This window comes from Oxyura jamaicensis, chromosome 5 (assembly GCF_011077185.1).
Source record: "Oxyura jamaicensis isolate SHBP4307 breed ruddy duck chromosome 5, BPBGC_Ojam_1.0, whole genome shotgun sequence".
NCBI lineage: Eukaryota > Metazoa > Chordata > Aves > Anseriformes > Anatidae > Oxyura > Oxyura jamaicensis.
In genome coordinates, this window is record NC_048897.1 from 57943408 (window position 1) to 57967929 (window position 24522).

A 24522-nucleotide genomic window follows, 5' to 3' on the forward strand; every position below is an offset into this window, starting at 1 on the left:
TTTAATAACCTAAAAATTGAATTTGCACTCTCTTCACTGCCCCAAATCATAAATAAAAGTCGTGGTTAATTCTGCCTGTCAGGTTTCCAAGGCAGATGTTTTTTGGTTTTTTTTTTGGTTGGTTGTTTTTTTTTTTTTTTCCTTTTTTTTTTTTTTTTTGTGGACGACAGATTCCTCTGCAGTTTTCCTAAGCGTATGCTGTGTCCTGATACACATTTCTAGCCAATTTTTTTTTTTCACTCTACATCAGTGCACTGTGTTACGATTGCCATTTCCCCCTTAAAGGCAACTGGACTCATATGTAGTTTCTATAGCGATTAACTAGGTAGCTGTTTGAGAAAACTCCCTTTCAGTTTGGATTTAACATTTTCTTGATAATGCTAGTACTTTGAGATCATTCTTGACCACGTGCATTTGAAATACGTGCATAAATGCTGTAGGTATGTGATTTGTATTATCTGTGCACTGTGCATTAAAGCAATGCTCTAATTAGACCTGTTGCATTTCTGAAGTTGTTACTGGGACTACGAGATTTTGGAAAACTCTAATGTTTCTGTGGCATCTAAACAATCTTAGTGTCCCCCCTTGTGACTAAGTTCATATCAGCAGGATGAGAAGGAGAATACTACCTAGCTACAAGACCACTACAGACTGGTCCTGATAACACAAGTACCTATATAGGATAGGTACCTATATACATGCATGGGTCTATACACGTGAGAAGTAGCTTTCCAGTATAACTAAGGCATAAGTTTACTCACTGGTAGAATTGTAATAGACAAAGCTATCTTGAATCCGTGTGCATTTTCTTAATTCTTCTGATGGCTTTTTTGATTTAGCACATATAAGCTAAATGAAGCTAAACCAAGTGAAGCTGCTCTTGATTTAAAAAATGTCCATATAAGAGATGCTCATGACAATGACCTCTTGCACAGTTGTAAATAGGGTCTTTTTCTCTTGAGGCTCTTCAGCCTGAACGTTGCAGCAGAGCAGAAGCCTGAAAGAAAGTGAACAAAGTTTCTTGAACTACTCATATTCTTGCATTTTCCCTAGCTAATCACAGAGCATATTCCATCATGTTTGCATTCCGTATCCACCTGTGTCTAATGCCTTGAATAGAATAGAACTGTCTGTTAGACACTATTATAAAAATATTACGACCTTACTAATTGATTTATAGAGAAGGCTTATCTTCTTACTCAGTTATGGATTAACTTCTTACACACTAAAACCTCTCACCTAAAATAAGCTGTGCATTCATTCCAGGTTAGCTTACACTGGAGACTGATGTCCATTTTCTTTTCGACTGCTAATGCAACTGTTTTCCAATGAGGACTTAGGCTATATTGCTTGATTATTGATAGTCCTTCAACAGTAGTGTTACTGCACACATAAAAGACCTGCAGGATGTGCTTGCTCCCAGGACGCCTACTGACATATGCTAACACCTAGGCTAATTCATCAATGACAGCATAAGTAAAGTAACTCTGGTACAAGATTTCACAAGCTTGAGTGACACAGACTAGGGGGTCTAAATTAATAATTTAATTACAGTTAGCAAAATACATCAATTGTAGTTTGATGCTTAGGTCTTCCATACTCCTCAGCCACTACTGTGCAAATGCATTTTCCTAGTTATTCAGGAAGAGCAGACCCTTGCTGTTTGAGAACCACTTCTGGGACCTGTTTTTCTTCCAGAAGCTTACCAGAATAAAGATTTCCTAGGATGGCATGAGTAGTTTATCTTGTTAATGCAGAATCTGCCAGCATCCACCTATGCTTTTAATTTCTCTTGCGAAAAATATAGCTTGCTAAAGACTCAGCAGTTCACTCCCTCCCCCCCACCTTCCTCTTTTTTTTGGGGGGGGGTGGGGGGAATGGTCAGGAGTAGAATTCTGACTTACACAGTGGGTATTTCTTTGATTTAAATACATCTTGTTATTTTCAAAGACAAACGTGCACTAAAATACCTCTGTCATACTAATGCCTAGCTTTGTAACTTAGGCCTCACTGCCAAAATACAGCACTGTGCTAAAATGTTGCCTCAGAAAGGAAAAAGCAAGCAAGTGGGTATGCATCCCTTTATTTTCCTGCATAATCTGAAGCTTTATTTTCCTCCCGTCTTCGTGGTTCTCCACTGGCACTCCATTTCTTCTTCCACCAGAATATCAAGCCCATCATTCTTTGGCTCTACTGAAAAACACAGAAAAGGTACACATGACAGCTTTTAGCTTTACTTTTTTATTATTATTATTATTTCTTTTTTTTTTTTTCCCCTTCAGAAAGGACAGCAATATCAAATTTTATACAAGTTTTCTCTCTTGGATATTTTTCATTTGGTTGAGTTCCACAGGTGCTATGGAAAAGCAAACACTAAAAAGACTAAGACACCGCCTCAACTGCTTCTTTTCCATTCTTGTGTAGGATCATAACCCAGCTCATTTTCCTACTAAACACAGGAATTTTGGTGGAAAAAAAGACCTAACTTTCTTGAGTAAAAGATAATCAGAGAAAGTAAGTTCCCTTTTGGGAACAAAGAGCAAACAGAAATAAGTAAATAGTACATCATTGGCACTCTTCGTACATTACAGAATAAAAACTAAAACTTTTGTTCTTTTGCTTGTTTTTTTGTACATGTATAAATCAGTGCAAAGTCCTAGAGCGATATGGTTTAAGCTCAATAGTGTTATGAAGTAGACAGCGGAAGCACTACATAAAATTTGCTTTTTGTATTTTTATATTGTCATAATGTCGTATTTTAGACCACAGAGGTCTAAATCCACTCACTAGGTCTAGAGGAAAGTTGAAGCAACTGCCCTAATTTCTGAATCTTTAGTTGTTATTAAGTCAAAATAATGCCAAATTAAGTATGCGTTCAATCATGTATTCTTACCAGACATCTTTTGGAAGAATGTTTTTTTGAAATACAGTTTAACACTCAATCTTCTCCATAGGTTTATCTGTCCAAAGTCAGAGCACGCTATTTGAAGTTTCAATCACTTGTAACTGAGTGGTAGTTTCTGCGCTGCTGTGATAGAAACATCTGGGTTTTATTCCAGAAATATTCTACAGTTCCAGCTGCTAAAACACTTCTTGCTGGAAACGAGCCTGTGAGGATTTAATTTTGTTCACCTGCAGAATTCCATTCGCGTGACCTTTTTTGACCTTTTCATGGAAACGCGCACACGGCACCCTTCAACCCGAGAGGGCCTGCCATTAAAATGAGTTACAGAGGGGAGGGAGCACCTCACTGCCACGTTCGCTGACACCCCGAGGCCCGAAGGGAGCTATCCGCGCTCAGGGCAGCCGCACGGACCACAGCCAACATCACAGCCGAGGGTTAGACCCTCGGAAGTGGAGGAATCACAGAATCACAGAATCACAGAATTTCTAGGTTGGAAGAGACCTCAAGATCATCGAGTCCAACCTCTAACCTAACACTAACAGTCCCCACTAAACCATATCCCTAAGCTCTACATCTAAACGTCTTTTGAAGACTTCCAGGGATGGTGACTCCACCACCTCCCTGGGCAGCCTGTTCCAATGCCTCACAACCCTTTCAGTAAAGAAGCTCTTCCTAACATCTAACCTAAAACTCCCCTGGCGCAACTTTAGCCCATTCCCCCTCGTCCTGTCACCAGGCACGTGGGAGAACAGACCAACCCCCACCTCTCTACAGCCTCCTTTAAGGTATCTGTAGAGAGCGATAAGGTCGCCCCTGAGCCTCCTCTTCTCCAGGCTGAATAAGCCCAGCTCCTTCAGCCGCTCCTCGTAGGACTTGTTCTCCAGGCCCCTCACCAGCTTCGTCGCCCTTCTTTGGACCCGCTCAAGCACCTCCATGTCCTTCTTGTAGCGAGGGGCCCAAAACTGAACACAGTACTCGAGGTGCGGCCTCACCAGAGCCGAGTACAGGGGGACGATCACCTCCCTAGCCCTGCTGGTCACACTATTTCTGATACAAGCCAGGATGCCGTTGGCCTTCTTGGCCACCTGAGCACACTGCTGGCTCATATTCAGCCGACTGTCCACTATCACTCCCAGGTCCTTCTCCGCCTGGCAGCTCTCCAACCACTCATCTCCCAGCCTGTAGCTCTGTTTGGGGTTGTTGTGCCCCAGGTGCAGGACCCGGCACTTGGCCTTGTTAAACTTCATGCAGTTGACCTCGGCCCATCGGTGCAGCCTATCCAGATCCTCCTGCAGAGCCTTCCTACCCTCGAGCAGATCGACACACGCACCTAACTTGGTGTCATCTGCAAACTTACTGAGGGTGCACTCAATGCCCTCGTCCAGATCATTGATGAAGATGTTAAAGAGGACCAGCCCCAGCACCGAGCCCTGGGGGACGCCACTAGTGACTGGCCTCCAACTGGACTTGACTCCATTTACCACAACTCTCTGGGCCCGGCTATCCAGCCAGTTTCTAACCCAACGAAGCGTGCGCCAGTCCAAGCCAAGAGCAGCCAGTTTCTTGAGGAGAATGCTGTGGGAGACGGTGTCAAAAGCCTTGCTGAAGTCAAGGTAGACCACATCCACAGCCTTTCCCTCGTCCACCCAGTGCGACACTTTGTCATAGAAGGAGATCAGGTTCTTCAAGCAGGACCTGCCTTCCATAAACCCATGCTGACTGGGCCTGATCGCCTGCTTGCCCTTCAAGTGCCGCATGATGACTCCCAAGAGGATCTGCTCCATGAGCTTCCCTGGTACTGAGGTCAAACTGACAGGCCTGTAGTTCCCCGGGTCAGCCCTCCGGCCCTTCCTGTAGATGGGTGTCACATTCGCCAGCCGCCAGTCAGCTGGGACCTCCCCCGATAGCCAGGACTGCTGATAAATGATGGATAGTGGCTTGGCCAGCTCCTCTGCCAGTTCTCTCAGTACCCTTGGGTGGATCCCATCCGGCCCCATCGACTTGTGCACATCCAAGTGCCGTAGCAGGTCACCAACCAGTTCTTCGTGGATGGTGAGGGCCACATCCTGCTCCCCATCCCCTTCCACCAGCTCAGGGTACTGGGAATCCAGAGAACAACCGGTATTGCCGCTAAAGACTGAGGCAAAGAAGGCATTGAGCACCTCCGCCTTTTCCTCATCTCTTGTAACTAAGTTTCCCCCTGCATCCAGTAAAGGATGGAGATTCTCCTTTGTCCTCCTTTTCGTGTTGATGTATTTATAAAAGCGTTTTTTGTTATCTTTAACGGCAGTAGCCAGATTGAGCTCCAGATGAGCTTTGGCCTTCCTAATTTTGTCCCTGCACAGCCTCGCTACATCCTTATAGTCCTCCCTAGTGGCCTGCCCACTTTTCCAAAGATTATAAACCCTCTTTTTTCTCCTAAGCTCAAGCCACAGTTCTCTGTTCAGCCAGGCTGGTCTTCTTCCCCGCTGGCTCATCTTTGGGCACATGGGAACAGACCGCTCCTGCGCCATTAGGGTTTGCCTCTTGAAGAGCGCCCAGCCTTCCTGGACCCCTCTGCCCTTCAGAACCGCCTCCCAAGGGACTCTACCAACCAGTGTCCTGAGCAGCCCAAAGTCAGCTCTCCGAAAGTCCAGTACAGTGGTTTTACTGGTTCCCTTCCTGGCCTCGCCAAGAATAGTGAACTCCACCATTTCGTGGTCACTCTGCCCAAGACAGCTCCCGACAATCACATCCTCCACCAGTCCTTCTCTGTTTGTGAAGAGAAGGTCTAGCGGGGCACCACCCCTGGTAGGCTCACTAATCAGCTGCGTCAGGAAGCTATCTTCCACTTTCTCCAGAAACCTCCTAGACTGCTTTCTCTGGGAGAGAGAAAGGAGGAGAGAGAGAGGAGCCCCCGTCCCTGGGGGTGTTCGAGGAAGGCTGGACGTGGCGCCTGGGGACGTGGTTCGGTGGGTGACGGTGGTGGCAGGGGGTGGCTGGAGCAGGTGGGGTCGGAGCAGGGGGGGTCGGAGGTTTGTGACAACTTTGGTGATTCTGTGATCCTGAGGCTGTGGGTGCGCCGCGTTGATGGGGGGCTTAACGCTTGCCGCGGCTCCTGCGGGGCTTTGTACACGTTCCCCGCGGGGTCGCTGGGGGCGCACACACAGATACGCTCCGTGCCGGGTGGCTTTGCATCCAAACGCGCCCCGGCTGAGGCGAACGGAGGGAAGCAGCGGGCAGAGGGCACCGCCCGCCCAGCCGAGGCCGCCCCGGCCACCACCGCCCCCCAGGCCTCGATCCCTTAGCAACGGCCGCGCTTCCGGCGGTCGCGTCACTTCCTGCGGGGCCGCGGCGAGGACAAGATGGCGGCGCTGGGCGAGCCGGTGCGGCTGGAGCGAGGTGAGCGCGGCCCCGGGCCGGCCCCGCAGCCCTGAGGCAGCCCTGAGGCCCAGGGGGTGCTCCCTGGGCTCTTTCCTCTTCGTGCAGCCCGCGAGGGTTATTCTCGGGGTTCAGTTTGGTTCCGCTCGGTGCAGGTCGCCCGTAGGTGTGCCGGCTCGGCTCGGCGGCGCCTTTCTGTCACGCGAAGAGTTGGAGTTAAACGCACGGCCCCGAGTCGGGCCTGTTAGGCTGCGGCTGGTAACCGCGGCTGGCTTGTCGCTGCGGGAGGCAGCTGGCACACGGAGGAGCCCCCCCAGCGCTCGTTCGTGAGCTCTGCTATTTATCACAGCCCGACGCTCCCGTTTACATCCCGATTTTCCACTTCGTAGATTGAATTCGTGTTGTTAGTGCTGCGTAGTGCCGAACTGGAGCTAGTGAGGAGAAAGACAAAGTACATCTGTGCCACCTATCCAGCGCTTTTAAGAGGCCGAGGTGAATCTCCTCCAGCGTGGTTCTTCCTGCCTTTGAAGAGGGAAGCGGTTGCGTGGAGGACGGGACCGGGTGAACCGTTCTGTTCCCGTTCCCTCTGGGTCCACCGGCTTTCCCAGAGCACTAAGTGCCTCTCTGTAGGTGCATGACATGCTGTGCGTGCCCACTTTACCGTGCTTGCTATCCTCACGTGTTACCTACCACAGAATTCAGGTCTGTCTGCCCAGCCCTCCCTCCCGCTCCACGAGTAAACCACTTGTAATGTGTGAGGGAAAGCCTGTAAATAGTGACTTATGTAAGAACTTCCCACTCCGCAGCTCCAAAGCTTGTTAATTAGGGCAGCTGCTTTGGCAGTGGATTAGTTGCTCTTGGTAGGTCTGCTGAGTTAAACCTCAGGCAGCATCCTCCTCCACCTCATTACCCTGCCACTATGCTCGACCCATGAAAACAAACAAATCTGCGGAGTTACTTGGGGATCGGTGGAACAAAGGAGCTATTCATTCTTCTGGCAGATTGGTCTTTTTAAGGAAAAGAAGAAAAAGGGAACACAGTGTAACGGACCTACAAAAGCAAGCGCTCTATTTGCAGAAATAAACAACCTCTGTTAATTGTATAGGGTTGACTGCAGATAACCTTCTGATGAATCATCATCGGCTTGAAAATGAACATCACTGATGTTGTTGGCATATAGCATAAGAAAAGAGAGAATAGTGCAGAAAATGTGCTGATTTAAAGTGGTTACCATATGCTTACCATGAGGGCAATTGAAAATTCTCCCCATCTGTTCTTTCTTCCAAGCTGCATTGCAAAAAACACCACCCAAATTTACTGGAGTGCAGGGATCCAACTACGTTTATCACTTGGAAATTTTTCTTAGGTTTGGTGGTGGTGTGTGGCAAACCTACATATCCCTTGGGCATCCACGCTGTTTGAACATCAGCAGCTAAAGCGGCTAATCAGGAGTGTCTGTGAGGACACAGCATTTTCCCTCTTTGTTTGATTCACACGTGCATGGAGTGGTGGCATCTCACTGTAGGTTTGGTTTTGGTTTTGTTTTCCCCAAGGTTATTTTAGTTTAAAGGCATCTTCCTTTCAGCATTTCAATCGGGTAACCTGTGATCAGAAAAATAATGCCTGAAGAATGAGCAGTTGATCTAAAAAGGCCGAAGAGGTTAAAAGAAAATAAAATGGTAAATTAGTTGTGAATTCTGTTTTGCAGTGAGTTTTATGGGGGTTGGTTGGTTGGTTGTGTTCTATCACATCTGGAGTTACTTCGACATTGTTCCTTCTTGACATCCTTCACGGAAGCAGAATTCTCTAGCGTTCATTTCTGTCTAACTCTGAGCAGCTGGCTGAACTACAGTGTCAGTACTATGAGGAGGACAGCTTTCCGCTGGTCATGTCCTGAGCAGTAGTTCAGGGGGACGTGGACTACATCGGCAGAACTATCCACAATCTTTTCTTCTCTGTGGACTGCTGTAAGGACTGCTTTGGGTTTTTACTTTACATCAGCAGTTTGGTCCTTTGATTTGGCAGCCCTGTTGTTTTTTTAGTAGTTAAAGTGCATTTCTGCTTTAGTTTCATCTAAAATAAAACTTCCTCGTGCAATGTGTGGATCACGGTAACTTTTTGACAGGCTGTATCTGTGCTCTTAGTCTGCTTTTTGAATGACCCAGCTGATTCCCAAGCTTGCTGATTTTACCTTAAGGTATAGAACGCTACATGGTTAAAAGTCTGAGCTCTTAGGAGAGGCGGGTAGGAACTGTACCCAGTTTATTGACAAAAGATCAATGTTACGGAAGAGGAGAAATTATCAAGTGGAGTTCTGGAGTCCTGGTTACTGCAGCTGCTCTTCGGAGCAGTAGACTGCCGTCATTTTTTACATTTACTGTAGTATCCTAATCAAACTGTTAGGTAACAACGCCACACACAGCGTAACACGATGCAGGGACCACAGGCGTGAGAACTGCTGCACGGAACGGTGATCTTCATATGCACGAACCAGTCGTTTGCAAACATCTGCAAGTATTTGATAGTTGCACTGCAATTTACATAATTACCAGACTTCTGTCATGAATATATGGAGCGCTGCGGGATTGAAACTGCTGCTGTTGCCAAGGGAGGTGAACAGCTTCTTCCTTCCATTTGTTGGTCGTTCCACTTCAAGCTGTTCAGTGCGAGACTTCGTGAAATGAAGAGAGTTTGTGCTGCTGATGCTGAACGTAGAGATTCCTGTGCATTTTGGTCAATTTGCATCATTAAGATAAAGAGATTAATAAACAGTCACACCTAGAGTATCTTCAGTTTCACTAAATATTGTTAGTTAAAAACAAATCCAAGTGTCTATTAGGAAATTAAAAGTCTTAGGAGCATTTTTCTTCATTTGTAATTTTTGTACAAACAGCAACTATGTGGTGCCCCCGTGACACTAGTTCTCTGCAGGTGTGGGGTTAGAAAGTAGGTTTTGACATTTATTTCTGTTAGGCACCTGATCCTCTTAAAGCTTGAAAGAGCCAAAAATGTGTATTGTCTTGGCATGTGGAAACTTCAACTCTCACGTGAAATGATGTGTCTCGTGGCTGTGGCTCTGATACTTGGGTGCTCTTCTGTGAATTATTTTTTTTCCCGTCCACGGCACAAATGCAGCTTGAACTGTGCTAAGGGATGGCTAGTCCATGAAGTTAATTAAGTTGGATCTTGGTTAATCGATTGCATCACCTGATAATCATTGTGGCAGTCTGCAAGATGCCTGACCGACACCTGACAGAGAACTGGACAGCATTAGCCGTGGGTTGTCTTTTGTCAGTGCATTTCACCTTAATTTCAGAACATAGCGATCAGTGTCTTTCCGTCCTGTCGCGACTCCTCACTTCTTACACTCCTGTGCTCTTGCAGACAAGTTTGTGGCTGTTGAAGGTCTTCTGTGCTGGTACGATGCCATCGAGTGGACGTGCGTTCACATGAAAAATGATTGCCTAAAGGTTAATTACTGAAAAAAGAAAGAAATGCATTTGGGACGTAGCCGTGTCCCAGATTTCAGCCTCTTCTAAAATGATCAATGCTTTATTTGTATAGCAGATTAATCACTGCTTCTTTGTGCCTTTGTGGTAATGAAGGCAATCCTTTTTATCTGCTTTTCTGAGAGATTGTTCTACTTCTGTTCAAGGACTTACGTGATTCAGAATCGTCGCTAATGTAACGCTCTGGAAATACAAGTGAGGAATATTAATCCTTTCTACTCTTGAAGAGCTGCCTGCACCATATCACGTAGCGTTTGATGTCATGTTTGATGCCCATCTTAATTGGTACTGGTCTGAAATCAAATCCTTCAGAGTGGAGTTTGGTTTCACCAAACAGCATGTGCATTTATGAGAATATCAGCTGGGTGATCTTTAGGGACAAACGTCTAGGATTTGGGAAAGAGGGTTGGGGTTCAGGATTCTGGGCTACAGAATGCTCAGCTGAGATTACTGAGGAGTTTAGGTTGCTTTTCCAAACGCTTTGATAAATTAGACACATCAGAGAGAGAGGAAATAAAGCATTTCAGACTGGTAAAAGCTCTAGCCAAGCTTTTAGGATTCCAGCTGCTGTATGGAGTCCCGTTAATGTAATCGCAGGCTAGCGGTGCTGGAATAGGCCAGGTATTACTCAGCCCTGTCGTGGGGAAAGCAATGGGTGTACGCTTGTTGAACTAGGTTTTGAAAGTAAGAGGAACATCAGCATGCCTGACAGTACTCTAGGTGGCCATAACAAAGTGATACCCACGTGTTAGATGGATTATGACATCATGCATGTGAAACGTTGGTAGTGTATGTTGTCAAAGAAATGTTTCAGCCTGATCTCAGCCTCAAGGAAAAATCAAATTCTTTAAAATATGGATATGGTAGCGATATCTCCAGATTCTTTACAGGCGTGTATTGCTGTGCTTGACATAAATAGTCTGCAAATAAGGTGCTTTATGGTAACGTCTTTTAGATACACAGAGCTAGTGAAGAAATGAAACTATAACATAGTCTTAAGATGTACACAAGCACACACAGACTGCTCTGTTAATTTAAAAACAAACAAAAGAAAAGCCACGACTAGGATCTCTTCAGGCATTCCTCTTCACCAGTGCTTTATTTCTCTGTAGACATCTGCAGAGCAATTGAGTTGCTGGAAAAATTACAGAGAAGCGGAGAAGTGCCGCCACAGAAACTACAGGCTCTGCAAAGGGTCCTGCAGAGTGAGTTCTGTAATGCTGTAAGGGAGGTAAGTTAACTGCGCACTAACACCTTGCGTTAGGAGTGGTTCTTTTTTTGTTCTTTTTAGATTCAGTTCAGTTACCTATTGTTTTTCTTTCTAAAACTGAATTTGACTTTAAAATAATTTGGGATCGTATAGGTGTAATTAAGTAATGGCTCAGACACAAATTACTTACTAGGGGTTATTTTGAGGGTCTGCCCTTACCGACAGCTAGCAGGCTGTTATTCTGGTGGCAGGTAAAAATGGGTAAAGTACAAATGGCCTCTGTTTCTTTTAAGCCGAATCAGCATTGTGGCCTTGCACCGCCTCTTCTTCATTCCAGATACTCCTTCAGAGATCTGAAGCGATTGAATGCACCCTGCTATTGCTGTTGGCAATGGTGCTACCCTTAACACCTGCAGTGATTTAACAGATCTCTTTGTAGGCACGGAAGTTGTCAAGGACCGTGTGTTTATTGCTTAGCAAATCCAGATGATTGGCAGGTGAATGTGAAGCTGTGGTTAGATCTAGGTGTGAGCACCTCCCTAGCATTAGTGTTCTTATTGCCTCTGTGTTTTCAATACCCTTCCTTTTCTTAAGATAGTCAGTTGCATCAGTTGAAGGAACATAAGGATCTGGGGGGGACAGGGGCTGGATGTTCGGGGGGGCTTTGAAGTGCTGTCTTTAAATTAATTTTTCATGCATCGTTATGGAAGAGTTCCAACTTGAATCAAGCATGAGAAGGTAATCACTCATCTCTCCAGTCAGGTGTGTTATACTAGCAATAAGCATCTCTAAATTGATGGTGAGGTCTGCATGCCACAGAAGGAGGGAGTATTTGGGTTGAGACCTAGAAGATTCATGGCTTAACCAAGAAATAAAGATGCTGAGAGAGTTATTTTCTCCTAGTATGGGATATTCTCCCTTGGCACCTTACAATGAATTGGAGAGTAACTTATTAGAGGTGTAGGTTTTTTCATCTACACAGTTTTAAGTTGTAACTGCTAGTTTGTTATATTGTTTAAGTGTAAAAATAACTGTTTTCACCAGACTTGCACCGTTTTTTTTCCCTAAAGGTGTATGAACACGTATACGAGACAGTGGATATCAGCAGTAGCCCAGAAGTCAGAGCTAATGCAACAGCAAAGGTAAAAGCCAAATTGTAGATGAAGTAAAATTCAGTAGTTTGTTGCTTTAGAAGCAGAAGATGGGTATTTAAAATTCAGAAGGATATTATCTAGATGTCTGATAAAATGGATAAGCATATTGGGTCATCAAAAGGTGTAATAAAAGACTTGTTATTTTTAATTTTTTTACGTTGGATTTTATTCTTAGGATTCTAAATTTTTCACGAGTGTTGGTATCTAGGAAATTAATCTCATTTGTCTTGTACTTTGGGATTAAAATAATTTTTCAACCCGCTCACTGTGTCTAGCTAAGGGGGTCTATATTTAATTTCTTTTAAATAGGAAATTTTTATTTCTTACAGGCCACTGTAGCTGCATTTGCTGCTAGTGAAGGTCATTCCCATCCCAGAGTGGTTGAACTACCAAAAACTGAAGAAGGTCTTGGATTCAACATCATGGGAGGCAAAGAACAAAATTCTCCGATCTATATCTCTCGAATTATCCCTGGTGGTATAGCTGATAGACACGGAGGCCTGAAACGTGGAGACCAGCTTCTTTCCGTAAACGGAGTGGTAGGAATTGGTTTTCACTTTACGTAGCAGTAACTACTTGTTTCCACTTGGGGGCATACAAAGAATATACATGGCACAAGCTCAACGTCCTCTTCTGATCTTGGCCTAGTTGGTTCTTTTTGTCCTTGTGAGAACATCTTGCTTAGGTTTCTGAACTTAAGTATGTGCAGTGGGAGGTCTTGGATTATGCTTTCGTTATCATTCTCAACTGGGAACTGTACTATTTATGTCAACATTTCAGATTTTGGAGGTGGTATAACTCTAGTCAAAGTGTGGTTTTCTGAAATAGCATTGAATTGCTATTGTGGCTTCCTGTTTGATCCAAATTTGATGATGCAGATTTTGACTAATACAGTTTGCTGTAGCTTCTAAGGTAAGTAGTAAATGAGGTTACATTGTTCTAGACTGAGGAGAGGTTCCTTGACATCATTATCCCAATAAATAGGCTAGTGCATAATGAAAGCTGTATTAAGATGGAAAAACAAGGTAGTGTTATCTTTGGTTGTGTGATTTATTGTCTTCGCTTAAGTGTACTGAGCTTCGAAAAGAGGCTTTATATTGTTTGAAGGAGTAGATGTCTGAAGTGCTCTGTAGCTATTTATTTTTAATAAGTATCCTCTTCTGATGAATTGCAATAAAAAAAAAAAAAAAACACAGGCTGACTGGAAAGAGGAGGCTGCAGACAGGATTTGATTTAAGACAGCTGCTTCTCAGATGCATCTAAATCTCTCAAACTTTTGGTTTTATTTACAGAAGCTTTTATCATATGGTAGCTTGACATCAATGTTCTCATAAGTACATCTGCCAACTCAATTTAGTTCGACTCTCAGTCTTGAAATAAATTTCTGTATAGCCTGAGTGTTTTTTGGACTCACGGAAGGAATAGAGACTTATTGGCTGTCTCTGCTGTGGGAAATTCCTGCTAGCAAGGATCTGACGTGCTTGTCTCCTGACTGTTACCTGCAGTCCAACTGTTCTTTTCAGGAAACAAGAGAAATCATGGCCAGAGTGCTGCAACTACCCCTGTCCTAGCTTTCCTAGTACTTTAAAGTATCAAGGGACAAGTCCACTGTCCATAAAGTATCAGCTGTCCTCAGATGAGGCCTTCCCCACCCACAGACCCTCCTAAAGAAAAAACAGTCACTCCACCCCAAACGGATCCTGATCATCAGACAATTGTCACATCCAGCAATGCCTGAAGCTGTGTGCATACACGTGTATAAGTATATAGAGACATGGCAAGAATACAGCAAGTGCATAAAGTGCTGTGAGAATATAAAATCCGACTCAGAAGGAGAATCTCCTGATGTTTGCAGATGGATTACTGTCATCTTAATACATGACAGACATTATTGTAATTGTAATTGCTAATTTAATACTTGAAAAGTAATTTGCCGCAGACAAGACCGCAAGGAATGTGCCTTTAAACAAGTTGTGGGTGTTTTTTTTTTTCCTTTCCCATTGGGAGATTTTAAGTGTTCTTCAGAATTTTAGGTGTTTGGATATAATTAAGCATAAAACTTTGCCAGCTTTTTGTTACCAGTTTTAACTGGGACAACCTACACATCCACTTGTGTAACAAACATGAAAGCATTCAACTGCATGTGTTGTCTGAGTCTGACAGAAGAGAAATAACTTGGGTTTTTTTTAACTGTTGTCTTTCTTTCTGTAAGTAACTTTATAGTAACGGGGAAACCCTCCAATCAACAGGTACATCACCTGCCTTCTAGCTTCTAATAGCACCAGTGGGAGGTAGGCTTGGGGTAGTCCCATCATTGTGTTTGATAAGTTTGGAAGAAATAAGTTGTGCTGATAGAATGTATGCTATCCAGGAATGTATGTTTGGATGCAGTTGTTGAGAATTGTTGCTTAAATTTTATAATAGGATGAATCTAATATAACCTTAATAAATCGTGAGAGTTGTTTTAGGAAGGGTTTTTGTTGTTTTTGATTTGATTTTTTTTTGTGCTTTTAAAAAAAAAATAAAAAAATCTGGTCTTGTTTATTTGGGCTATGTTGTTCTTGATCAGTTTAGAGGAAGTTAATCCCAATACCTTGCAGTTACGATTAGAGTATATGGAGTGCTAAGACAAGTAACGTGCAGTGTGTTAGCTGTTCCATTGCACCTGCCCAGTAGATGCCGTTTTGCCTAACATAGGATAGCATCCAGAAGGCAGCTACCTTGCAGGGGTTTTTTGGGGGGGTCTCTTGTCCTTAGCTAAATGCAAGATAATTTGAAGTAGCTTATTAGGTAAATTGAGGCACGCTAATAAATTTAAAATGCATGACAAAAGAAGAAACAAATTACAGGTGTCCTCCTGAAGTTGTTGATTTTAAAATATAATTTCATAATTGCCTAATACTCTCCTTATTTCACTTACTGTATGAAAATGAGTAAATTTATATAAAGGCTCAGCATAAGCCTAACCAGAAGTTTTGCACTACTCTTACTAATATCAATCAGTATATTTATTATCACTTCTTAGTGATATGCTGGAGAGAAAATCCTGAGCTTGGGTGACGTTGTTCTTGTGAAGTCTTTGAACTAGAATATTTTAATATTTGATTATATAGAAGTTGTAAAAACAAAAAGGCTTTTTTCTGTGTTTGTCCTTACTAATATGATACTTAATGCTTTATGCTTTGCAGAGCGTCGAAGGTGAACACCATGAAAAAGCCGTAGAACTGCTGAAGGCAGCCCAAGGAAAGGTTAAATTAGTTGTACGATACACACCAAAGGTCCTGGAAGAAATGGAGTCAAGATTTGAAAAAATGAGGTCAGCAAAACGCAGGCAGCAAAACTAACGTTTGTATGCAATAACTTAAAGAGAAAATATATTCCATGTACATTGTATAGTTTGCTTTGTGACTTAGTCGAGGCAATTCCTGGGCTGCAAAAGATACTGTCATTTTCATAGAATCACAAAATTGTTGAGGTTGGAAAGGGCTCCTGGAGATCATCTCGTCAAACCCCCCAGCTAGAGCAGGTTGCTTACGGCTGTGACAAATTGAATTCTGAGCATCTCCACGGGTGGAGACTCTACAAGATCTCTGGGCAACCTGTTCTAGTGTTCTGATCTCTCTCATACTAAAAATGTCCATTTTTATGTGTAAATGGAGTTTCTTATATTAGGGGCTGTTGCCTCTTGTCCTATCACTGTATACTACTGAGAAGAGTCTGGCTCCTGGTTTTTTTGTTTCTTTTAAACTCCTCCATGTCAGGCATTTACAGATGTTGATAAGAACACCCCCGAGCCTTCTCTTCTCTGAGTTAGACAATCCCGGTTGTCTCAGTCTCTCTCCTTGTCTGTCAGATGCTCCAATCACTTAATCATCTTTGTGGCCCTTCACTGTATGCCCTTGTCTGTCTTCTGCTGGGGAGCCCAAAACTGGACCCATTGCTCCAGCTGTGTCTCGTGGGGGCTGCGCAGAGGGGAAGGATCACCTCCCTTGCCTTGCTGGCAGTGGTCTTCCTAATGCAGACCAGGAGGCTGTTGCCTGTCTTTGCTGCAAGGACACATGGGTGGTTTGTGACCAGTTTGGTGTCCTTCTCTGCAAGCTGGTGAGCCCCCGGCCTGTCCTGGTGCATGGGATTGTTCTTCCCCAGGTGTATGGCTTCGCACTTCCCTTTGCTCAGCATTGAGATTCTTGATTGCTCATTTCTCCAGCCTGCCAAGGTTCCTCAGAATGGCTTGCTGGGACCATACTCAGTCCCGTCACTCATGTTATTAACCAGGATGTTAAACAGTATGGACCTCAGCAGTGACCCCCTGGGGTACATCGGTAGTGACTGGCTTCCGACAGGACTTGGTGCCACTGATGACAGGCCTTGGCAGTTTAGCCATTTTTAGAATATTTTCAGTTTCCGTGCATTTTTCACATTTTAAGAAGAATGTGTACTTTTAAAATAGCCTAGGAGACACTGAAAAAGCATGTATATTGATTTTTATAAATCTTTTTCATGTCAGACCTTTACTCATGAAAGTGAATTTACAGATTTTTGAAAGGCATTTAATAAGACCTATTTCTACGACTGACATCACTTTTTTCCCTATTTTATTTTGGCATTATTTAACATTAAATCTGAAGGTTTTTTGCTGAATTATTTTGGAAAAAAAGATTCTTATGTAGCAGTATTTTGGCACTTTTCTTAAGAACATGTTATATATCAAAATGTAATCATGATCTACTATGTAACTGATAACAATACCAGATTTTGTAATGCTTTGGTGAGTACATTATTTTTACACTTCTGCTAAATCGTAATTCGTTATTCTGAAAATTTTATTACCTCGCCTGTAAATAATCTACAGTTGGTGTTCTCATATAATGACTTTGTAATAGCTGACATTGACAAATTTGCAGCAATCAGTCTTTCCTGTAACTTATTTTGTACTAATTTTAAAGCAGTCGGGGGAAAATATGTAATTGTTTGCAGTTCTGGATTAAGCCTCTATATGTATTTTTATATTCAAAAACAGAAGATATGTTAATGCAGTGAAAAAGAATTCCAGATGTTTCCCTGACCTTCTGCTGTTTTAAAAAAAAAAAAAAAAAAAGCTGAATTTAATTGTCATACCTCTTTTGTGTTCTTAGTATGTCCTATTGTAAAATCTTATATACAGAGTGACTGTACTGAACTTGGAGTCGTTAGTATCTAAATAACTGATCGTTACATTTGTCAGGGCAAAAAGTTCCGAGGCTTACATGTTGCGTAACCCTAACGTGAACTTGGGTTAATTGCTGGCTACTTCTGATTTGGAGGGTTCACGTTTGTACTGCAGAAGGAGTAGCATCAACATCGCCGTAAAACTTTATATGGAATGGTGCTGTGGTGGCAATAAGGAAATCTCCAGGTATAAGCCGTGTCTTTTCCCAAGTGTGGTTGATGGTGGCTCATTTTTTGTGTGCCATTTTAAAGAACCTTTTTCTGGACAAAAGTACACTTCTGTGAATCTACCAGGTTTGAGGCAGCACTTGTGTAGCTTAGTTTATTTTAAAAGCTTCACTTTTTGGTGTATATCTGTAATTAACTTGATTGTCTACTGGGTGTCTGTTAACTTGTATGGCAGCTATGAGTGCATCCTAATTGACTCTTAGTAATAAAATTCTTAGAGACTTAAAAGTGCAGTTCTGGCCATGTGGCCGCTCCCTAGCTTTTTCCACATGGTACAGTATGATTGATTGTGAAATAATTCAGTATGTGAAAGAAAGTAAAAGGTTAAAGATCTAAAAATGACAGCATGAAGTTTGTACTTCTTCAGCTAATCTATTGGAAAAGAAAAAAAATGTGATTGCTACAGGCCAGTGAGAAATGTGATTGCTTTCTGCATGTTTGCAAGCATGGTAAGCCTGCAAAGAGAAATTCAGATTTTAAAGATACTGATAGTTTGAAAATGCAGTATAAATATTTATCAGTTAGATGACATTGAGCACTGAAGTGCATGGTTGATTATCTGTCGTAATGAGGCCTCTATCCAAAGGCCTCATGTCGCTGATAGGACCATGTTGTTGAATTGTATATTTTTATGGAACAACTAATGTTTAAAGTATTGAGACCAAAATCACTAGATAGATCAATCGTGGATGTGTTTTAATTTAATTGTAAAATAGTAGATATTTGGTTTAGAGCTATATATAAATATATATATTAAAGAAGGGTATGGATACAAGATAGAAATGTGCATTTTAAAACGTGTATCCCTTGGTGTTACTGAACAAAGCAGTGTTTTCTGTTACTCTAAGGAAAAACTTTAGCGTAGCTAGAGCTGCTGAATGCAGTAGCGTCGTCATTCTGAATCAAAGCATTTGGATACAGTTTGTCGTCCACTACAAAATGTGGGGAAGTGTACCCGGGCATGTAAATTGTACGTGTAGAATTTAATACCAAGGTTTTTTTAATTGCAACAACAAAAAACATCCAATAAGCAGATAACTCGTTAATGGTCATCTTTTATTACTATGAAAACCCTATTATATTGAGGAAAGGGTGGATTAAAATATGCTGAGAAACTTGATTTCTTTTACTACTGAGCAGTGCCTGTACTGTGTTAATGTGCAGTCCCTACACACTTGACAGACTTGGGTGTGCAAACAGATTAAGAAGAGATAACAGTTCTGCAGGTAACTTCTGCACCTATTGCTGCTGTGAGGGATCTCTGGGTTTTATCAACAGAAAAATAAAAGGTGAATTTCACGTGCATTGTGTTTGTGTGTTTTTTTTCTGACTTTCCATTTTTGGTACTGTTTTCAGGCAGCTGTAGTTGAGTGTTTATGATCTCTGGGGCATAACATAAACAGTGCATGTGTGTGGGCGTGCAAAGAAAACTTTAAATCCTGGGTTTTAGTTTGTTTTCCCGGATGCTTATGAATCTTGTCTTTTCTGCCCTATGTTTTGTGATGCGTTGGAGAGGCGAGGAGAAAATTAGAATGCTATAAAGGGCATGTAATATCGTGGACCTCCTGCGTTTTAGAGACCTCCTTAGTTTCAGTTGCATGAACTTACATAATGCATATTATTCTGAGTCAGATATTATCTTTTAATTGTTTGAAGCAAGTATCTCCAGTAATGAGATGTTAAATATCTGTAATTCCTAGCTTAAAGACCTTGTAAGGTCTTTTAAGAAAAATGTGCCTGAAGTTATGAACTGAGATAAAGGCAGGAGAAATGCTTCAGTTCTGAATGCAAGAAGATTTTTTTTCATATAGGTAGGCTGGAGTGGGAATTGAAAATATATGCAAATATTTATTTATTTATTTATTTGATACAGAAGACTGGTATCACTTGGATTGGAAGTATGAATTTTCAATTTAATTTTAAAAAATCAAATAATTTCCATGATTTGGCTGTGTTCTAAATATAATCCAGATTCATAGAGAAAAGCTCTGAATTGCATTTTAAGCCTAAAAGTGAATCGAAGACTGAATAAAGGTAATGATGTTTCATAACTTAAACAGGAGCTTATCTACCTCATGTTTTTTTTTATTGTAATTACAGGCATAAATACTTTGACTTTAAAACAACTGGGGAAAAAATGGTAAAACACCTATGTATTTTTACCTGACTTCTGATGTCAACCGTGATCTAGCAGTCAGTATCCGAACAAGCTGGAAAAGTACTTTGTCAAAGTACATATGCCTTCTTAAAAGTGCATCCACTGGGCAGAACTGAACTTTTACACATAATGGAGCAACTCTTTCACTGACATTTTCCCCTCCTGATAATTTCTCATGGAGGTTCATGCTGGGTTTGGTGCTACTGTGTATTTTCATCTAAGTTTAAAACAATGCTAATTTGAAAAGGCAAAACTTGTATGTATCTGAGACTGGCTGCGTATTAACGTAACCCGATGAACCCTGCCTGCTGCGCTCCTAACACCTTTTCGTCCTCAGTTTGCTTGCTTGTGCTGGCACTCGCTGGTTTCTGCCCACGCACCGCACAGGTTCAGTTCACCAAGCTAGCAGAGGCTGGTGAATTGTGTTTTAATTCTCTGAATTTTTCTGTTGCCTGAAGTGAACTCAAAAAGCGCAGCGTATGGTCGAGGGGACTGCGTTGGTGCAAGGGAGGGTGTGACCGCAGCGGATAGACAAACTGGGCGAAGTGACATGGAAGCCCGAGAGTTGGAGTCGGCTGGGTTTCTGTGATCCGCTGTCTCGTAAAATCCTGATTAGAAGCTAATTTGAGAGCTATGCTCCTATGTGAGATGTGTGTGAGTTGCTTAAACCAATTGTGTGGCCTGATGAACGTAGGTACCAGGAGACAAGGTTGTTTTAATAGGGTTAGCAAAAAATGGTTTTCCCCAGCCATTTATATATAAAATAAAATAGGCATTTGAGTAACTTCTTCTGACTATAGGGCTGTTGGTTATTAGCAATGCTGTGTTAATGACCAAGCAAAAATACTATAACCTACTTTGGGCATGATAATTGTTCATAGTCCATAGTTTGCCTCTTCTTGAAAAACTCTTCTGCTTTCCCCCTTTAAAAATGAAGGAGAAAACCCCACAAAACTGAGTCGTATTCTAATATATGCTTGCCAAAAAAGCCTTCAGATTAGACACATGCTAATCATTTTTTCCTGCTCTTCAAAGAAGAAAGGCGTACTGTTGAACGTTGCAGGACCTGGGGAAACTTCCTCTACTAATCTCAAAATGAGCTGTCCTCAGATACCTGTTGTGATCTTGGTATCTGTTTAGTTCTGCCACTTGATGTATTGATAAATCTTTCATACGCAGATGAGTTTCTGTTAATATAAAAACCAGAGTAAAATAACTACATTCTGATATTGCTGGGGGATCATCTTCAATTTTAGAAGATATTTCTTCAAAACGTGTCTCGTTGAGAAACTGTGATATTTAAACAGTAATTTCCTCCCTCTTACAATTAAGTTCCCTCCCCTTCTTCCATTATTTTAAAAATATTTTATTTTCCTGGCTTGTTAATATGGTTTGATAGCACAGAAGGCAAATAGGATTATCCAAGTTAGCCAATTTGGGTGAAGTTACTGGACTTTTGTCCGTCATGGATCTGGTGACCTAAAACAGAGGATAAGGTCTTCCAAGTTTCTTTCTGCTTTCTCCTTAAATAGATCTGTGCAGTGCAAGGGAAAAATAATAATGAAAAGAAAATAAAATAATAAAAAATAAATATTTTTTAAAAAAACGATGAAACGTTGTCTTCCTGAGCAGTGCTGGGCTTTGTCCTGCGTACTTCAAAAGGTAAGTAAAATCACCTGCACGTGGTTCTTATCTAATCACAGCTCGGCTTCTCTGCCCGAGCAGCACGGTGGTATTGTCTGAATAAAATCTAATCTGTGTTGGAGACAGGCTGGCTAGCAGCAGAGCGGTCCTCACAGCTCTCACCTACTCCAGGTGGCAGTAAGTGAAATGCAAAGGTTGGTGATTTATTGTACTACTTGCCTTTCGGTAGCGCCTCAGCGTCCCGGTTTCGAATCAGGATCCTATGGTATTTTGCAAAGTAAGCATGGTACAAACAGTATGGCTCCAAAGAGCCTCAATCCATGCTAAGAAAGCATAGGGTTTAGTGACTGAAGAGACCTGAAGTGAAAACACAGTAGACAATTACAAAAACTTCTATTTTTTTTTCCCCCAGTTTCTTCTGTAATTTAATTTTGAGCTTTTATTTATTCACTAGTATCTCCAAAGGATACAAAAGCGAGTCTGGCTGTCAGCACAGACAGCTTGAGATGCAAATACCCATGTCGCCCGTGGTAGCCTTTTGTTTGCTTGTTTTTGTGGTCCCAGGCACGCTCCATAGTTCATGTGGTGTTGCCGATGCTTTGGATGATGAGACGTGTTCGATGTGTGTGAGCGGCTCCTGGCAGTCAGTGTGTCACATTGCAGTTTGGTAACTGCAGGAACAGCTGTAGATCAACGTGAAGGCATATTCAAAAAAAAAGTCCAAAGCAACTCTCATTAGACAAGGAGAATATTGCTAATTAAGTAATTTAAAAATAAAAAATAAATCAGGAAGATCAGGATAAAGCATGACAATTACTTCCAAAAAGGTGACTGCTGGCAAACAAAGCTGTCTGGATTGTGCCATGCAGCATGCGCTCGCCCCGCAAATGCTGAAGGGAGGCCTCGGATAAAGCTCTGCCGGGCTAGGGCCACTGCTTGGCAGGAGAAACATCACAACCTGTCTGCTGTGACCGAAAAGCCAGCGTGTGCTCCTGAGGAACAATAGCTCTGTGACGTCTCCAGCTTTCTGGTTTGTTTTGCAGGTGCAGTTGGTTTTGCATTAAGCTTATGCTACAGAGCACAGCTTGAGTTTCCCCGCATTGCAAGTCAGAAGGAAATTATAGGGAGTAGATTGTTAGTGGGGGAAAAAAAAAAAGAGAAGGGTAAAAAATGAGCAGAGAGAAGAAAATAGTCCCAAAATAACTAGCGTATGCTTATGCCCAAATTTTTGAGGATATTTTAATAGCTGATAAGTCAATTTGATCATAAAACTTAATTACTGAACAGTTACTTTCCCTTCCTCTGTACGAAAATACAAACTACCTGAAATAAGTCTCGCATTCAGCCCTTACCCCGGGTTGTAGGAAATCTGAAGCCTGACGGGTTGGGCGCCTTATAACTTTCTCAAGAGGTTTTCAGGATACCAACTTAAAGTTAGTCCTGGAGAAACTAAAACACCTCCAGGTGCATAAATTCGTTATGCTGCTTCAAAATACGAACCGACTCAGATCTGCTGTTTTACTGCAGCGTTTGAGGGAGCCGAGAGCAGCGCGGATCCTGCCGTGTTAGGTAACGATGAGGAATGACTTGCTGCAACAAACCAAAAATAACGCTTGCGTGGGTCTTCAAGGCTCCAGGCACAGGAAGAAATCAGGCTTATGGCAGTCACCTAGTCATTTCTGAGAACGTGCCAGCATAAGGTATTTGCCAAAACGAGGTATTTGGCACGTACACAACCTGACTTGGATCAATAGAGTGCGTCTGGGAATGTTATTGGGTTAATTCACACTAATAGAAAAATAGAAAATCCAACTCAAAATTGACGGGGTGCATATCCCCTGCGACTTCACGGGAGGTATTCTGATACCTATGGCTTGAAGAGAAATAATTTGCCTTGCCAGTGCAGCCAAATGTTTTGGTAATGAAAAGAGCAGCGTGTGTAATCGCTCCCTTACAAGATTCAGTGTGTGACTTTTTTATTTTTTTCTTTGCAGAGCGTTAGGGTTATTCTGCGATGGTGACAGGAATTGCATCAAGGGAGGTTTGTTTAACAAAGAGCCTAAACAAAAGGATTTTATTCCTTAACGTGGGAGCTGTAATAATATTTTGCTAAACAGCTTAGGCTCCACGTGCGTGTTCTGAGACAAACTTTGGTGCGCAGGCTTTATTGTTGAAGTTAGCTTTACGCTTTCGCGTTACTTTGGCCACATTATAATTCTTCAAAATAAGGCTAAAGTGGGATTTAATGCTACGCAGTCCTTAAGCTGGCCTGCTGCAAAGCCAGCTCTCACCATCCAAACGCTGTTCTGCTTGGGTTTAATTCCTAGTGTAACATCTTGCCTTCAATACCGTGGAACCAGTCAGCCCTTAATAACGACGGCTCTGCCTCCACCGGGTGGCACGTACTCGTCTTGCAGCCCCTTGCGAAGGCCCATAGGGCCTGAGGACTTGGAAGCTGTGCCCAGACGAGGGCAAAGGAGAACGAGGTGCTGCTGAGGGGCGGACGGGCCAGGGGAGGGCCAGGCGAATGATGGCCGGGGATCGGCTGCCAGCAGGTACAGCGCTGTCTCTGCCGTGTGTCTGAGCGGTGGGATGCCTGATGGAGGCATGAAATGAGCCCCAAAAACCCAAACTGGTGGTGGTGGGAGGCAACTGAACCTCTACATCAGCAGTGAAAAAACATAAGCGTGTGCTTGGTGAGCAGAAGTTTTCCACCCGTGGTCTTTCACGGGTGGAAAAGATGGTCCGCTTTGGTAGAGGGGGCTCTGGCTGTAAAAGGGCCGGTTGGCACCGACCTTATCTTATGTGTGGGATGTTTTTTTGGGGAATCACAAGGCCGGGTAAGGGCCGATTAACCCGGTGCAGCTCAGAAACCTATTGAATTGCTGCCAAGCACGTAAAAAGCTAGGAGACGCTCAGACCCACACCGTGGTATCGGGCAGGGACGGAGGGCCGGTAGCAGGAGAGCTGCCTGCTGATCTGGCACTTAGGGTACACATCCCCTTCCTAACCAGCTCAGGGTCTCGAGGGTGGCTCCGGGGACACCCCAACACGAACAGGTCCCCAGGGCCAGGCTGCAAGGTGCTTGCACCCAGAGCCGGCAGCCCTTGCTGCAGGGGGTGCCACAGGCCCTGTGCAGGTTGAAA

General features: G+C 42.9%; 1 protein-coding gene across 1 annotated transcript; it reads left to right on the forward strand.

Annotated features, from left to right (window-relative positions):
- The first annotated feature begins 6184 nt into the window (after positions 1 to 6184).
- Positions 6185 to 18877, forward strand: LIN7C (lin-7 homolog C, crumbs cell polarity complex component). The gene is made up of 5 exons (XM_035327087.1): positions 6185 to 6286; positions 10887 to 11005; positions 12055 to 12126; positions 12468 to 12677; positions 15327 to 18877. Exons 1-5 carry the CDS (start codon positions 6250 to 6252, stop codon positions 15480 to 15482), a joined length of 594 nt encoding a protein of 197 aa, XP_035182978.1. The 5' UTR covers positions 6185 to 6249; the 3' UTR covers positions 15483 to 18877.
- The last annotated feature ends 5645 nt before the right edge of the window (positions 18878 to 24522 follow it).